Raw genomic sequence first — 17,168 nt, 5'->3', positions numbered from 1 at the left:
TCCAAAATCTAACCCTAACAATACATACAATACTACAACATATGTTTGCCAAACTCCTAAACCAAAGAATATCATGATTCAATACTTCCACTCATCTATCTTCAAAACAAATCAATTTTATCATATCTTAATTTATATCACTTAAAACTGTTTATAATTACTTGATTTTTATTTTTCACGCATCAAAATATTTTTTTACAAGATTTATAAATTATTTTTAAAATAAACCGGTACCAGACGACTTACACTTCAGTCGTCCAGACGACTTCCAACATCTCAGACGACTCAGACGATTTACTAGGGCTATATTCGTAAAAATAGCTTCTGTTTTTTTGTTTGGTCACAAGGGGCTGAGCTGTAATTTCACTAGGCTTGTAGGTTAGTTTTACATTTGATTCAAGTTTGGGTATAGGTTTGGGGTTAAAATCAAGTTGTGGGTTAGTTTTGGCAAAAACCTCATATAGTTTTTCTTTAATTAATCTAATAAATCAACCGTTTGTTGTTCAACTTAGATATTTTAAATAAATTGATAAATTAAAATTTAAAACTATTTATTTTCTTTATACCGTTTATAAGTTTTTGTTAAAAAGTCAAACATTTAATTACCTACAAAAAAAAATTGATTTGATTAATAATGTCTTAATTTTGTATTTGTTAACACACTCCCAATTAAATTTGACAAAATATATTTATATAAATTATATGTTTTCTATCATGGAAATATTGATATATTTGTAAATATTTATTGATGTACTTTTAGTAATGTTACGATGATATATGAGTTATTGTCATATTTTAGAAAATTTACCAAAAATATAAATTATATAAATGCAACTGTTTATATCACAATTAACTCTATGTCATGTCATATTTTATAAGTCTATGTCATTTTTCTTTTTTGAAAATGATTTTAGTAATGACATATAAACAATTTTTTTTAGAAAATTATTTCATAAATAATTTTTAGAGGATATCATATGTTATATTTTGAGAATATATATAAGCTGGGTAATATTGTGCACTGCTTTTAGAAGACAAGACAAAGTAAGTGACAACACTTGTTTTCCAAGCACATGTAAGACCATGTATAATGGGGGTGTTGAAAGTGAGTTTCAACTGCTGAAAGTCTTTCAATGAGGGTGTTGAAACATCGTGTTTATCTAGGTAGATTCAACAAGAGTTGTAAAGTTTCAACTGTTGAAAAAAATAATTTGTGGTCTCGCGCTGCCACATGTCACTTCATGATTGGATAAAAAAAATTCTCATTGACTGTGTAGATTTCTTTTGATTTTCATTCTCACTTAATAATTCGAAAGCATTTATTATATAATAAAATATTTTCTAAAAATATTAAAATTATATCAAAATTTAAGATTTTCCTTTATTTATAAATAGAGACTGCTCTCATTTCATTTGAATACATAAAAAAACGTCATTTTTCATTATAATCAACTATTTTAATGTTTTAACCTTGTTAAATGGATCTCAATAATAATATTTATATGTTATTTTAGTTTTCAAAGTTATTAATATATAATTTTTATGTTGTACAAAATAAATATAATTTAAAATAATGGGGTAAGGCGTTGAATTTTTTAAAACAAACCATTGTAGAGGGTTAAAATAAAGTGAGTGTCGAATAAATGAGATAAAATAAATAGAATCTGATGTAAAATATTTAAAAGAGAAAATTAGGGTGTTGATAACCAAATGGGAGTTGAAACCATTGTACATGGTCTAAAAAGATACAGAGAGGTCGGCAACTCCTGTGAAGACGTCCTGATGTAACTTGAATTCGTTAATAATTTTACCTCCCATGTTTGTGAATATGATCTATAGCATCTTCTACAATTTCGACCATACTTAGATATATAAATTTAGAACCGGATCATTTAACTATACTACAATGTATGAGACATCAAGAAACAATAAAATAATCACTTTTGTGATCAGATTACCAATTAATAAAATGATCATCACATTAATTTTGAAATCAAAATGATCACTTGGCATATTAATAAACATGACATGGCTTGGACTAATTGTGACATTGACATTTACATTTAGTGTTGTTTTATAATTTTGGTAAGTTTTTAAAATAAGGTAATAACTTATAAATCATCATTAATATAAGAATAAATAGTAAAGTTAAAAATATAGTAATATATAATAATTTACGAAAATATTATTTAATTTTGTTTAAATAATTTTATAATTTTTAGTACTAAAACAAATCTTAAAAAATTTATGCATTTTCAAAAAAAAAAAAATTCTAATCATATTATGATTATTTCTTTTTAATATTTACAAATTTTAGAAATATTATTTAATTTAATTTTTTTGTTAATTATACATAACAAAACTTTCCTTAATTTTATAGAATTTTATTTAATATATATTAACCAAAATAAATAAATAAAAATATTTCCAAGATATATATATATATATATATATATATATATATATAAATGTAAATAAAAATATTTATTTTATCTTAATTTTTACATAGAATTAAAATATTGTATGCAAATATTAAAACCAAAAAATTAAAAAAAAAATTATTTATGAATATAATTTTAAAATTTTATTTCTGCACATGGTGTAGGAAAACACCTAATACAATAATAAAGGCTTAATTTACATACATATATTTTTCGTAAACAAAATGAATACAAACATATGTACAAATATACGTATGGTGCGAATTTGGGCCAAGGGGCTAATAATGATCGCATTTGCAGCAGAGTCCAATCAACTAGCCCATACTCCATATCATAGATTACGGCATAGTCATGTGATTATTTTTGTTGACATGTCATCGAACGAAATTGACGGATACCAATAAGCAGAGCCGGACCTGAGATTTTCGGGGCCCTATTCAAAATAAAGATGAACTTATTGTAGTTTTGATGATAAAAAACAGCATCGAAAAAATTATAGAACAAGAAGAAAAAAAGAACAGTCTAAACATAATTAATCTTCAAAATACAGTTCTACCGATTTTGAAAAATAACTCTTCTTGCAGTTTTTTCAGCAAAATCATTCATCAAACTTTCATAATTGAGATTTTGAATTAAAGCTTTCTCGATCGATAGCATAGTCAATCCGTTTAACCTTTCCTGTGACATAGTAGATCGTAGATAAGACTTTATCAACTTCAACTTAGAAAAACTTCTTACAGCTGAAGCGACTGAAACAGGAATGGTGAGCATTATCCTGTAAGCAATCCATATACTCGGATAGCTATCCTTCATTCTCTTCAAATAATCCAGCACTTCTACATTCTTCTTGAAAATCTTTGGCAAAACTTCTCTGAAAATTTTGATTTCCATGAACAAATCATTCCCATCAATATCAGAATCTGCTCCATGCTTAAGAAAAGCTTCAAGGTTAGAACATTTACTCTTTAAAATATCATCGCTTGTTGAGTTGAGCTTTCGTAGACTGAACAAAAACCCAAAAATATTTTCATACTCTTTAAATTGTTCTAACCTTGTTTGGAAAGAAACAATAGCTTGGTCCATCATTTTGAAAAAAATAATTGATTCTGAAATCATCCTCCACACTTAGAACCTGGCAAACATCATCACCTTTGTCTCGCTCTTCATCAAAATGAGTTTTCCTTTCAATAAGGCGCTTGTTCCTCTTGTTAAACATGGGTATCCATAGCAATGGCAATTTTTAAAGCTTCAGCTTTTGCTTCTTGAAATCCCGTTTCTCTATACTTTTGGAAAAAAAAGGAAAAAAAGAAACTAACCCCTTTAGCTGAGCAATGGCATCATCGATATCAATATCTTCAGACTGTAGCGTCTTGCTCACAGTATTAACAGCAAACAGAACATCATACCATATAACCAGACCAAACAAGAACTCAAACCCTCCAATTCCATGTGTTTCACTTATCGCAAGACATTCAGCATCACTCCGCGCTCCTGGATCCTCACTGTTTTCTGCAAAGTAAAGTAAGACATCTCTGATTTCTGGAGCTTTAAAACGTATTGCCTTAACGCTTTCGAGGTGACTTTCCCATCGCGTATCTGATAGCGCTTTAAGCGTGAAACTTTCCACCATTTTTCTGTACATCTCCCACCTAGTCGTAGAAGGTTGGAAAAAATTATATAAACGCTGGATAATCCCAAAGAAAGACATCGTTTTATCAGAAGATTTAGCAATATCACAAATAGCCAAATTCAGATTATGACAACCACATGGCGTATAAAATGCTCTCGGATTGATATCCAACAATCTCTTCTGCACTCCTTTGTTTTTTCCTTTCATGTTGGATCCATTGTCATAACCTTGTCCCCTGACATCATTAATATCCAACTTCAAACCAATCAGTGTATCACATAGTAGCTCAAAAAGCCCTTTTCCTGATTTATCTTCAACTTTGAGAAAGGTAAGAAAAAATTCTTCAATCTGAACTGGACTCACTGATATATCCACACATCGAATAATGAGAGGCATTTGCTCTTTGTGGCTGATATCTGGAGTACAATCAAGAATAACCGAGAAGAATTTTACCTCTTTAATCTTCTTAATGATCATAAACTTGATTTCAGAACTCAACATTCCAATCAACTCATTCTGAATTTTGTAGCTGAGATAATGGTATCAGGTTTCTCCTTTGGTGATTCTCCTAATGTGCTCCCTCATTACATGATCAAATTTACCAATCATCTCAATATTCCCCAGAAAATTTCCATTGTTCTCTTGACAAATTTTGTCATTAGATCCCCGAAATGCTATATTACTCTTAGCCAAATATTCCACCACTGAAAATAATCTCAGTAAAAGCTCCCTCCAATGATTCTTCTCTTTTCGATTTCCTCTTGGACACACTTATCAATTGTCTGATTCGTTTGCAGCCTCATCTCTAGTTCCATCCACTGGCTCATACACATAATGTGATCATGACTGGTTTCATGTTGGCTCAGCCTTATTCCAGTATTATTTCAATCCAGAAACCCAATGCTTGCTAGTTGAGTAGTTTCCTTGTAACGGGTGAACAACTTGCAACAAAAACAATAGATCTTGTCAAATGTTGTTGAATAAACTAACCAACGCCGCTGCTGCATATCTCCATTCTTCATGATCCTTTTGTAATTTCTATGTGAAAAGTGTCTACCACTTTCATTTTTGGGGAAAATATAATCTTCAGATGGTGGTGGGAGAGGACCTTTCTCAACCAAATAATCTCTTAACTTCTGGTCAATTTTTCTCCAATTTCCAGGATCCATAAGATCAAAGGCTGAATCATCTTCTTTATTGGCAATAAGAATTATGATTGTTGGAAACTTGTCAACGTAACAAAAATCAAATGCTTGAATCCAACGTTGGAAACATATTAGCGTTGGCAACTTCGCATCCACAAGGAGACCAAGTCCTAGTCCACGACGTTGTCTCATTCATCTAATACTAGTCGTGTCACACATCATATTTTGGTTTACAAACAAAAGAAAAGCAATTAACCAAACAGAGATGGATTCTTTTCTGGATCACTATGTTACAAGCTTAGTTTAGTTAAGTTCTCTAAGGTAATATTGTTTTCTTCTTCCAAGTTCCATGTCCTAGAGTTTCATTCGCAGTACTCAAACCTGAATTTATAGCTGGACCGAATCTGGCGTCAACGTCATCAGCTACCATATTGAAAAGCATATACATAACAAAATTTTAGCCAAACCTAATTTTTTAAGTGTAAGTATTAAGTATGCTTGAAGTTCGGCTTCCAATACTTCACCAACCACATCCTATTTATACCTTTGCGTATGCATAATTGAATCGTAATTTATAATTCTTTTTTTTTTTTTGCTAAATTATGTCTGCTGGCTGCTGCATATTATTAGATGTACTTATTTATGTCGATAAAATATTACCCAGCTTATATATACTTTCACTCCCCTATACTATATTTGCGAAGTGATTTTGCCACATGTCCTCTCTACAATCAATTTCACAAAACAAATATGACATGGCTACTGAAATTGATGACATGGTTTCCAGAAAAATATGATATGGATAATTTCATTTAATGTTAATTTATATTTTTGGTAAACTTATTAGAATATGATAATAATTCGTATATTACATTTAATATTGATATATCTTTTTGGTAAACTTTTTTTTAAATATGGTAATAGCTCATACATCATCTATAAAATAAATATATTCATATATAACATTTCAAATTTCGAAATATTATTATTTTGGATAATTTTACAATTTGTATTACTAAAGTTTTCAAAAATTTCTACAATTTTTAAAAAATTTAAATATCTAATCGTAAGATCATTAGTTTCTTATATATCTACAAATTTTATAAATATTGTTTAGGCTAAATTTTTGATAATTATACAATTTTATATCATTTTATTAGTTTTGTACAAATTGATTTAATATATATCAAATCTATATTAAATATTAGTAAGAAAATAGTAAAATCTATAATATTTAATAAAATTTATTTTTAAATATAAGTTAGATTTAAAAAATTTTTTACTGCACATGGTGCAGGAAAACACCTAGTTATTTGGATTAGTAAAGTAAACTAATGTTATTGGTTCGACTTTTATATCATTAGAATACTTTAGCCAAAAAGAGCAGCAGTTCGAGCTTAAGTCTGACCAAACTCGACTGACACGCCATATAGCCGATGGGTTGCACACGTCTTGACAAATATATAGATTCTAAAGGTGTTTAGTGTCGATCATGGATACTATTCTTTACGCAAATGGTCATAGTGGACTCGTCTTTGTACAAAGTATTGAGGTATTGAAGTATTAATGAGAATCATGTTTTGATGTCCTTATCCACTTTTGAATATTCAACACTGGAGAGTTAATGGTTTGGTCAAAATCATGTCATGTTTGAATGGACGTTTGAATTTTGGGGGACAAAATCTCATGTTTCTAACCAATCCCATATGGCCTTGTGGTCCTCGTCTAACATTATTGGTCCAGTTTCACATTTCACGTCATTAGATTAAATGTTACCATCTTCTCTACGTTAACTCATTGTAGTACTTTTCGCTTGAAAATTCTTCCAAAGTCAAACTCTTAAAACTGCAAGATTCATGCATCAAATTTTGTTTTTAACTTTTAGTCAAAAAATGTTTTTAAACTAAAATACAAGCTATATAGAAGAAAAATGGAATAATTGGTGGAGTGACTGGTTTTTACTTTTTAGTTATATTTCTTTGTAAGAAAAAGAGTATTTGCACTCTCAACACAAACACTATAAACCTGTCTCATAATAAGATTTCACTCCCGACTAAGAATGAAACTCTACTTTTATACCAATTAGAAATTAATATGTGTTTGAAGATACAACTAAGACAATTTATTGATCGTCTCTTATTTTTGTTGAATTTCAAATTTTATAAAATAGTTTATATTTTAAAATTTTAAGCTAGCAAAAAAGGCTATCTATAAATAAAAATTCTAAATCCTAAGAAAATATAAAAACCAAAGCTACAATTATAAATGTTCAACTTTCAAATTTACATATTATTTTTAACAGCTAATCATAACTATGGCAATCTAATACTTCTTTAATATTTCTTTTTGTATATAAATTGATGTTTTAGGTTTTTTCACATATATTAAAAACAAGAAATAATTGTATTTATTTGTTAATTTTTGCATTGTTTTTTGTTTTGTAATAAATGTACAACCGTTCATTTTTTTATCATTTAATTTATTTGTAAATTTTTTTTAAAAATGTATTACTCAAAGTGTAAAACATCAATCTTTCAAGTACAAATAAAAACTCTAAACAAAATCTTTTTTAATAAGGAGAAAGTATTAATTGTATTCAAAATTATGACAAGCTATTAGTGTTTCAAAAAAAAAACAAGCTAATAAAAATTTAATCATTAATTGAATAATAATAACAATAATAATAATTACCTAATTGAAAAAAGAAGGATCGTATAGCTTTCCTCGCAGCCTCCGGTCCTCTCTCCATGTTGTCTTGGGACTATGCACATATATATTCTGTATTCTTCCCCATAGCTGATTGAGAAATTTCCAGAGCCATATTCGATTGCCACACCAACAAAAAAAAAATTGAAATCTTTTTTCTCATTTCGATCCAAAAAGCCTTCGTCTTTCCTCAGCTTGTTCATATTCGAGGTAGGAAAAATCGTTCTTTTTTTTCCTTCTGGGTTTGGTCTCTTTCGTTTCATAGATCGTTTTGTTTATGTAGTTTCCAAAGTTTTGTCTTTTTACTTTTATGATTCTGCATTTTGGGTTTTGAATGTTTCTGCAGAAAACACAAAAAGGTCTAATCTTTTTTATTTAGACAAAAGTTGTTTTGCTCTGTCTTTTTTTTTTTTTTTTTGTCTGCAGTTGTTTTGTTCTGTCTTTAGTTTGTTTTTGATCTCTTAATGTTGTGATTGTGCCATAGCTCAAGCTGAGTTGTGTCTTCTTGGAAAGCATAGAAAAAGCCTCTATGGTGAGACTCTTTTGGCGCGATTCACTTCGTTGCTATTCATTGTTTTGCTTGGGATGATTTTGGTTTCTTGTTAATAGGGAGGAGCACCAGCTTTATTTGTGGATCATCTGGAGAATGGACACACTAATGGCTGTAGTCTAAAATCCGAAGATACATCAGTTCAAATTGGAGATCGATCCGTAAGCCTCTCAGTTTCATGTTTTGGAATGTGAAATTGATTCAACATTATCAGCCTTGGTTTTGATCTCTTCTTTCAGTATGTGATTGGTGGAAGTCATGAAGAGAACCCATTGTTCCTTGGAGTTCAGATTCATGACAAAATCACTAACAAGTGGTGTGTGTTACATTACATCTTGTTCTATTAGAATCTTAAGTATCTGATGTCAATGTTGGTGTTTGTTTCAGGTCTAGTCCTACTGTTCTTGGAACAGGCCCTAAACCCTGCAAGGCCTACTCCGCCATTGTTCTTAAACAAGGACGGATCCTAGTTATCAAAAAAGATGCAGCTTCTGATGACTCTATATGGTTCCTCGAGGTTAGTCCTTAGTCACACCTCAATGTTGTTACCATTAGAATCTTTAGAGAGTCTTATTCTTACTTGTCTGAGCATTGATATGTAGGTGGACAGTCCTTTTGTCCGGGAACAAAGGAAACTCTTAGGCAAAGAGGTTGTTACATGGAGCAAAGGAGTGAGAGGAAACGCAGAGAAGCCTATTGTCATAAGCGGTCCCTCTGGAGTTGGCAAAGGAACGCTTATAACGATGCTCATGAAAGAGTTTCCTTCCATGTTTGGATTCTCTGTGAGCCACACGACTCGTTCTCCGAGGTGTATGGAGAAGAACGGTGTTCACTACCATTTCACTGAGAAAACTGTGATGGAGAAAGAGATTAATGACGGGAAGTTTCTTGAGTTTGCTTCTGTTCATGGTAATCTGTACGGAACCAGCATTGAATCCGTTGAGGTTGTCACAGATTCAGGAAAGGTAATACAAAGAGCATCATCTCTTGTGTGTTCTCCTTCATGCTGCTGATCTTTTAAATGATCATTGTAGAGATGCATACTTGACATTGATGTTCAAGGAGCGAGGTCTGTGAAGGCGAGTTCTCTTGATGCCATGTTTATATTCGTGTGTCCTCCTTCAATGAAGGAGCTTGAAGATCGGCTACGTGCCCGGTAAAAACTCAGACTTTTACCATATGAGTTGATGTAGTTGAAAGAGATTGTATTCTCAAGTTTCAAATGCTGTGAAAAACCAGAGGAACTGAAACAGAGGAGCAGATCCAGAAGCGGCTTAGAAACGCTGAAGCGGAGATCAAAGCTGGGAAGTCCTCAGGCATTTTTGGTCATATCCTGTATAATGACAACCTCGAGGAATGTTACAAGAGCCTTAAGGTGATTTTATCCGTCTTTTGTTTTGGAAAGAATGCTCTTAAAAGCTCTTTGGTGACGAATAACAATGGCTGGCTCTCTGTTTCAGAATCTCTTGGGGATAGACAATGACGCTCCAGTGAATGGCTTAGAAGGTAATTAAACCAAAACTGAAGAGTAGACACAATGTATATACTGATGAGGTATGAAAGTAAGCTTAATGTATTTTTTGTGATGGTTTGATTAAAAGCAGTAGAAGGGATCAATCTTCCCAAGGAGCATACAGTAACAAAGATGGAAGATAAGATATTGATTCAAGAAACAGGAGAAGTGATCAAGAACAACATGTACACTACTTAAATTGACTAATGAAATTTCTGGTTTGATGTCTCTCTATAGTGTTTTCGTTAATGAATGGTCTTTTGGTGAGCAGGATTGTGTTGGATTTATCTTCGATTAACGGGGGAGCACCCGGAAGAACAAGAGGGATCGTTCTGGACACGGTGAAGTCCAGCTAACAAAGAGTCTTTTTAGTCTTTCTCCGCTGAAAGCTAAATAGGGAAACATTGCTTCTTGTTTTTATTCTTTTGTTTACTGAAAAGACTTCAAGGCATTTTAGCGGTTGAAAGGTTTACTAGATAGGCAGTGATGATGATGATTACTATTATGATGATTCAAAAAAAAGACATCACCTCTTTTGAGAGATGATGGAGCGATATTTTTTTGTTCCTTTTACTGGTATAAAGTTTTTGTTTACTCTAAAATCTAATCATTTTGGTATTATTATTTAGGACATACACTAAGTATCAGAAGGTTGAAGCGCTGCAATGGTTTTTTTTTTTTAATTGAGATTCCTCATCACTAGTGTTTATATTTGTACATGACTCAAAGACGGTTAGTGGGCAGTTTACATTTGAAAATCAGCCAATCAAGTAGCTGAAAAGCATCTCAATAAGAGAAGAAGAATGACAAAGCTATTAAGGAGAAGAGAGCAACATGTGGGACTTTGGAATTAAAAGGGGTCCCCTCGAGGGAATGCAACTTGCATAGATTCGTTGGTCCAAAAGTCGGTGAGGGTGAGTGTGAATGTAGGAAGGTTGGGTGTACCCTACCCGAGCGTTACTTTACTTGAAGAAGACGACACCCATGATCCATTCCTGCTCCACCACACACTTGTCAAGTGATACTCTGCGATCTGTAATACCAAATAGACATGTGTGGCTCCTCGCACGCAGTTAAAAGTATCTTTCTTGGTCCAACCCAACAACATTTCATCTCGGTCAGTTTGAACCAGAGATGGAGCTAATCTTGGTACTATACTTAGAAGGTTTTGTTGGGCTATAACCCAGAAATAATTAAATCTTGGGAGGCCCAAGCCTCAAAGGTGTTAAGGGGGGAGGTACGAGGGGATAGGGATTAGAACAGAGTTTCACTTTTCAGTTCTGGAACTACTTTAGTCCTGTCAGTTTTTTTATCTCCTCTCCTGTCTATTATCTCCACACGAGAGCCACTTAAAACCAGGAACTAACAAAACCATGAAAGATCTACTTAAAAAATTGTTCTTGGATGCATTCTTCCGCGCAAGTGTGTATTTATACTTTACAGTTAACTTGGATCTGTAATGGCAAAAAAGATCAACCGTCTTTGTTAACTGAACTGATATGCCAAAAGTGTTTATTTGATTGAATCAGATAGAACATAGGTTGACATATATAGAAACAGAACAGAGCTAAGCAACAGGTACTCAAACACCTATCCTTAGAACAGCTTATTGTCTTCAAAAATTTATAACTTTTCAAGACCAATGATAATCATTAGAAATCAGAAACAACGAAGTTGCAAATGCAAACCACAAGAGCTGCCAAAAAAATTGTCTTTCTAAGACTCATAAGCAGCGATCATGAATGTATCTTGCCTACACACAGGCATTGGCATTCTCAAATACAAAACCATGGATCACCTATAACATCACATTTCATCCAGTAATCATAGTTCCAGCTCCTTCATCAGACATGATCTCATGAAGCAAAGAATGCTGCCTCCTCCCATCGATAATACTCGCCGTCTTCACTCCCTGAGCAAGTGACCTTATACAGCACTTCACCTTAGGAATCATCCCACCACCAACTTTCCCATCATCAATCATCCTCTTCACTCCCTTTATATCAATCTCCTTCACCAAGCTCCCCACATCCTCTCTATCCTCCAAGATCCCCGCCACATCAGTCAACAGAATCAGCTTCTCAGCTCCAAGCGCCGCCGCGAGCTCCCCCGCCACCGTATCCGCATTGATGTTATAAGCCTGACCAGCTTCATCCGCAGCCACAGAGGCAATCACCGGAATGTAACCGGATTCTACTAAGGGACGCAACACGCTCGGATCAACCCTCGCGACTTCTCCGACAAAACCTAACTGATCCGAGTTAGGAACAGGCCGCGCGGTGATAAGACGACCGTCGTGTCCGGACAGCCCAACAGCGGTGGCTCCGGCGGCGTTTATTAAAGAAACGAGATTCTTGTTCACTTTTCCGACGAGAACCATCGAGACGATCTCCATCGTCGTGGCGTCGGTGACGCGGAGTCCGTCGCGGAACTCGGCCGGGATGTTAAGCTGTTTGAGGTAGCGGTTGATGTCGGGACCTCCGCCGTGGACGAGGATGGGGCGGAGACCGACGCACGCGAGGAGGACGAGGTCGGTGACGACGGAGGCTTTTAGCTCCGGCGAAGTCATGGCCGCGCCGCCGTATTTGACGACGATGGTTTTGCCTCGGAATTTTTGGATGAAGGGTAGGGACTCGGAGAGGATCTCGAATCTATAATCCGGCGAAGGTGTGTCTGAAGGCGGTGGTGATACGGCGGCGTTTACGGATAAACGGTGGTGGTGATGATTGTTGCGAGGTGGAAAGCGGAGGGATGGAGATTTGGGGGTTAGGGGTTTGAGAGGATTGGAAATGGAGAAGGAGAAGGATTTAGGCGGCGTTTTGGATGTGACGGTGGCCATATCTGAGTGACTCCTACCGGAGTAGGCGGCGGAGATAATACTGAAGCGAGAGAGTCTCTCAGGTTTAGTTACAAATTAGTTAAAATCTTCAGCGGTGTATGTCGCAGGCAAACAGTAATGAACCAATAGTTACTGTCGACCTGGAATTTAAACTCAAAGACTCTGTCCTAAATCTGAGATGCGAACCAAAGACTTCAATCGGTACCCAATTCAAACAGTAAAAATATCAAAATTGAACATCATGTAACTAGGTCAGACGCGTTATTTTGGTCTCAACATGATATGAATCTGAAGATTATGAACGGCTATCCAAAGAACTTTTTCGAAAAACTTTTGAAATAGTTTGATCTGATTATCCGAATTAGTATCTAAAAGTATTCAAAATTTAAATATAAACTACCTTAACATATAATTTCATGTTTATTCCGATATAATATAGAAATTATATGAATCTGGAGTAGCCACGAGCATTTCGTTTTCGGTTTTTTAGCTTTAAAGATATAAATTTCGTTTGGTTATTTATGAAATTTGGTTCAGTTATTTTGGTTTTGGTTCTGATAATAAAGTTGAAAACTGACTAGTATCCAAGTATTTTTTTGGGTCCAATTTAGTTCTGGTATTTCATGTACTTTTGTAAATTTAGATCAATTTTATGGATAATTCAGATTTTTCAAATAAAAATATCGGGTAATTCAACTTCTAGATAAAATATCAGGTAATTCGGCTTCCAAATAAAACATCTGGTAACTTGAATATTTGAAATATTTTGTATAACAAAATATTTTCATAATTCTGGTTTTTGGGATAATTCAATTTCCAAATAGCATTGTTAGGATATTGGGTTATTGCAAAACTAAATATATTAATATTTTACGTAAAACTCTATTTCTAAGTATTATTGGAGATTTTCTGACGAATTCCAGAGAGGAAATTCTGACGACCCATGTATATCATAGAAAATTCTTTGAAAAATATTCAGGAATCAATCAAAAAAATCCGATGAATTTCTGACGAAATTAAAGAATTTTCAGCAAAATAAATCCGAGGATTTTTGTCAGAAATTTGTAGAAAATAGTTCGACGGATTTCCAGCGAGTACGGCCTGTTTGTTTCTCCATCCGAATGAGTCATCTGCGTGGAGATGAAAGTTTTGTTCGTTTAGTAACTAAAAGTGCAACTCATCCAGCCGGATGACTTTCGGAAATTTAGGCTTAGTTTTAAAGTCCATTCAGCTGAACCAATTTGGACCATTTGAATGGAGATGATTCATTCAATATGGTATAATGTCTATTATTTTCTTGATGTAATTCACAAATTACAAACCTAAAAATCGCATTTCCGGACATGAAAACTGACAAAACCACAAAAACGCATTTTCCCGCGAAAACCTAAAAACAAAATTTTCACGCCAAAACCCTAAAAACGCATTTCCGGACAAAATTGCAAAAACGTGTTTTCCCGCCAAAATTACAAAACGTGTTTTCCCGCAAAAAAATCGCAAAAATGTGTTTTCATGCCAAAACCACAAAAACGCGTTTTCACGCCAAAACTCCAAAACACATTTTTCCGCCAAAACACAAAAACATTTTTTTCCGCCAAAACCGAAAATGCGTTTTCTCATCAAAATGCATTTCCTGCCAAAACTGCAAAACGCGTTTTCTCGTGAAAACCGCAAAACATGTTTTCCCGCCAAAACGCATTTTCCCGTAAAAACGTGTTTTCCCGCCAAAACGCATTTTCCCGCGAAACCCGCCAAAATGTATTTTCCGCCAAAATGCATTTTCCGCAAAACCCGAAAATGCGTTTTCATGCCATAACTACAAAAATGTTTTTTCACGCCAAAATCGCAAAAACGCGTTTTCCCGCCAAAACCGTAAAACATGTGTTCTCGCCAAAACCGAAAATTGTTATGTTCTTGCCAAAACCAAAAAAAACTTTTTTTCCCGCCAAAACCAAAAAAATTTGTTTTCCCGCCAAAACCGAAAAAATGTGTTTTCCCGCCATAACCGAAAATCTTGTTTTCCGCAAAACCGCCGCAAAACCGCAAAACCCGTTTTCCCACCAAAACCACAAACATGTTTTCTCGCCAAAACCGAAAATTGTATTTTTCTCGCCAAAACCGAAAAATCTCATTTTCCTGCCAAAACTGAAAAATGTGTTTCCCGCCAAAACAGAAAATTCGTGTTTTCCCGCCAAAACCTCAAAAATTCGTTTTCCCGGCCAAAACGTATTTTCCCGCCAAAAGCGCAAAAACGCGTTTTCTCGCCAAAACCAAAAATTGTATTTTCCCGCCAAAACCGAAAAATCTCATTTTCCGCCAAAACCGAATTTACAATCGGTTTGTTATTAATACTATTTTTAGTTTGAAACTCTAAAGTTTTTTTTTAATACATGTTTATCTATTTTTTTATTTATTAGAAGTTATTATTGTAGTAAAATTTTAACATATGATTAAATCAACACGAGGGTATTTTGGTAATTTGTTTACTAAACTCATTTGGATGGAAATGAAAATAAAGAAACAAACATAAAATCCATTTAGATGATTCATCAAGATGAGCTATCTGGATGGACAAACAAACGGTCACAAAAATCTGAATAGATTACCTGGATAGATCATTCAAATCTCGATAGATTATACAAATGAATCATCTGGATAGATCATACAAATGAATCATCTGGATAGAGATGAAAGATGCTGAAACGAACAACCCCTCCATCAGGAATCAGCTGTTCTTGTAGTGACTGAACACTCAATTTGGTAAAAGCCCCTTCATATTCCATTTCGTCTATGCATGGCAAACGTTCTTATAGTGCATGCTTGTCATCAAAAGCTCCTTGAATCTGCCAAGAATACTTTAGCTCGAAAAGCTCTTCCGCATTTCATTCCCTCAAGGTACATTTGACTGCTTACACTCATTTCAGATTCGGTTAAATCTATTTGTAACTTGTTTTACTGAATCTGGTGCAGTTCATATCTACGCATGAGCAGGCCCGGTCCATTAATTGAAAATCTCATGCAGGGCCCTAAGCTAATATAGGAAAAAATACAAATAATGAAAAATTGTATGTACAATTTTGAAATATTTTCCATGGGCCCTAAGCAATGGCTTATGTGGCCTACCCTATGGGCTGGCCCTGCGCATGAGGTCCGAGCAGCTTGTATACAGGTCCTGTTCTCGGCCATGTACCATCTAAAGTCCACACTTCTCCCTTTTGCATCTTCTTTTTTTTTTTTTTTTTTTCCCTTTTGCATCTTATCTACTGAAACTTGCCTCAAGATTTCTTGAACAAGGATCCGTAAAGATACCAGAAGACACAAGTCACAGAAACGATGTTATGAAGCGTCGTTTTCTTTCCACATGAAACTAGTCACGTTATGCTCGTGATATATATATTGTTTTGTGTAGGAGAAGCTGGCTGGTGCAAAACTGATGGCATCACTCATGGAGAGTGAAGACGTGATACTGGAACACATATTCTAAGGATTGCTCGAAGCAAGATCAGTTTTGTCGAAAGCATTGTCAGATCCTTCTCAAAACGTACGTGAAGTCTGTGATGAGCTATTGGCATGTATAACCCCCACGTAATGTCTTTTTCTCCACTAGGATCAGATTCTATACATATTTTTATGATATATTTTACCTTTTCTCCTTTTTGTGTGTCACGTGACGAAGAAATTTGTATGTATGTGGCATTTGTAGCAAGCGATGAGCCTAATCTTTTTTTTTTTTTGTATTTTTCTCATGGAAAATTAACTTTTTAAGCAAAATAAAAAAAGAATCAGTTTAAAATTACATTATTTTATCTAATGTCGTATAAATTGTTTATGTTCTGCTAGAAGTTGCTAGACTAAAATCGAATATGAACTGAGCTAGCTGAATTAAGCCTACTGCTACATATTTGTAATACCATAACAAATCTTATTGGTCTCATATTATTGGTCTCGAGTATGAGCATACGGTCAAATAAAAAATCGACACTCATATAATGAAGTCATATCTTATTGGTCTCACAAAATCGACACTCATATTAATTATGAATTGTCGTTTTCTTTCCACATGAAACTACTCACGTTATGCTTGTGATATATATTGTTTGTGTACTCTTCATAATATGAGTCTCGATTTTATTGGTCTCGAGTATGAGCATACGGTCAAATAAAAAAGAATTGGTCGAATGTTATGTATAATCACTTTTATTTTACTATTAATAAGTAAATGGATTTCAATAAGCAACGTGTTCATTAGATGTGGGGGGAATGATCATGCGATATAGATGAAGGGAGCGGCGAATAAATCTGAAGAATCTCTAAAAACACTTAAGAGTACATCTTCACGATCGA

At 33.9% G+C, this 17,168-nt stretch overlaps 2 protein-coding genes and 1 pseudogene across 3 annotated transcripts; 1 reads left to right on the top strand and 2 right to left on the bottom strand.

Annotated features, from left to right (window-relative positions):
• Positions 1–2,993: 2,993 nt before the first annotated feature.
• On the bottom strand, positions 2,994–5,408 carry LOC106338569 (annotated as a pseudogene).
• Positions 5,409–7,981: 2,573 nt separating this feature from the next.
• LOC106337114 (guanylate kinase 2-like) lies at positions 7,982–10,609 on the top strand. Of its 2 annotated transcripts, none has more exons than XM_013776159.1 (11): positions 7,982–8,132; positions 8,407–8,454; positions 8,532–8,633; positions 8,712–8,788; positions 8,860–8,989; positions 9,075–9,437; positions 9,507–9,628; positions 9,712–9,847; positions 9,933–9,978; positions 10,074–10,170; positions 10,257–10,609. In XM_013776159.1, exons 2-11 carry the CDS (start codon positions 8,452–8,454, stop codon positions 10,339–10,341), a joined length of 1,161 nt encoding a protein of 386 aa, XP_013631613.1. In that variant the 5' UTR covers positions 7,982–8,132; positions 8,407–8,451; the 3' UTR covers positions 10,342–10,609. The 2 variants fall into 2 exon arrangements, with proteins under 2 accessions (XP_013631613.1, XP_013631614.1); XM_013776160.1 differs by having other exon boundaries at positions 7,985–8,132; positions 10,077–10,170.
• Positions 10,610–11,534: 925 nt separating this feature from the next.
• Positions 11,535–13,081, bottom strand: LOC106337426 (acetylglutamate kinase, chloroplastic-like). The gene has a single exon (XM_013776530.1). The coding sequence runs from the start codon at positions 12,822–12,824 to the stop codon at positions 11,799–11,801; it is 1,026 nt and encodes a 341-aa protein (XP_013631984.1). The 5' UTR covers positions 12,825–13,081; the 3' UTR covers positions 11,535–11,798.
• Between the last annotated feature and the right edge of the window lie 4,087 nt (positions 13,082–17,168).

The sequence above is a fragment of the Brassica oleracea genome, chromosome C4 (assembly GCF_000695525.1).
Source record: "Brassica oleracea var. oleracea cultivar TO1000 chromosome C4, BOL, whole genome shotgun sequence".
NCBI classification, from domain to species: domain Eukaryota; kingdom Viridiplantae; phylum Streptophyta; class Magnoliopsida; order Brassicales; family Brassicaceae; genus Brassica; species Brassica oleracea.
The sequence above is the reverse complement of the archived record's forward strand: the minus strand, read 5'-3'. Positions and strand labels throughout refer to the sequence as shown.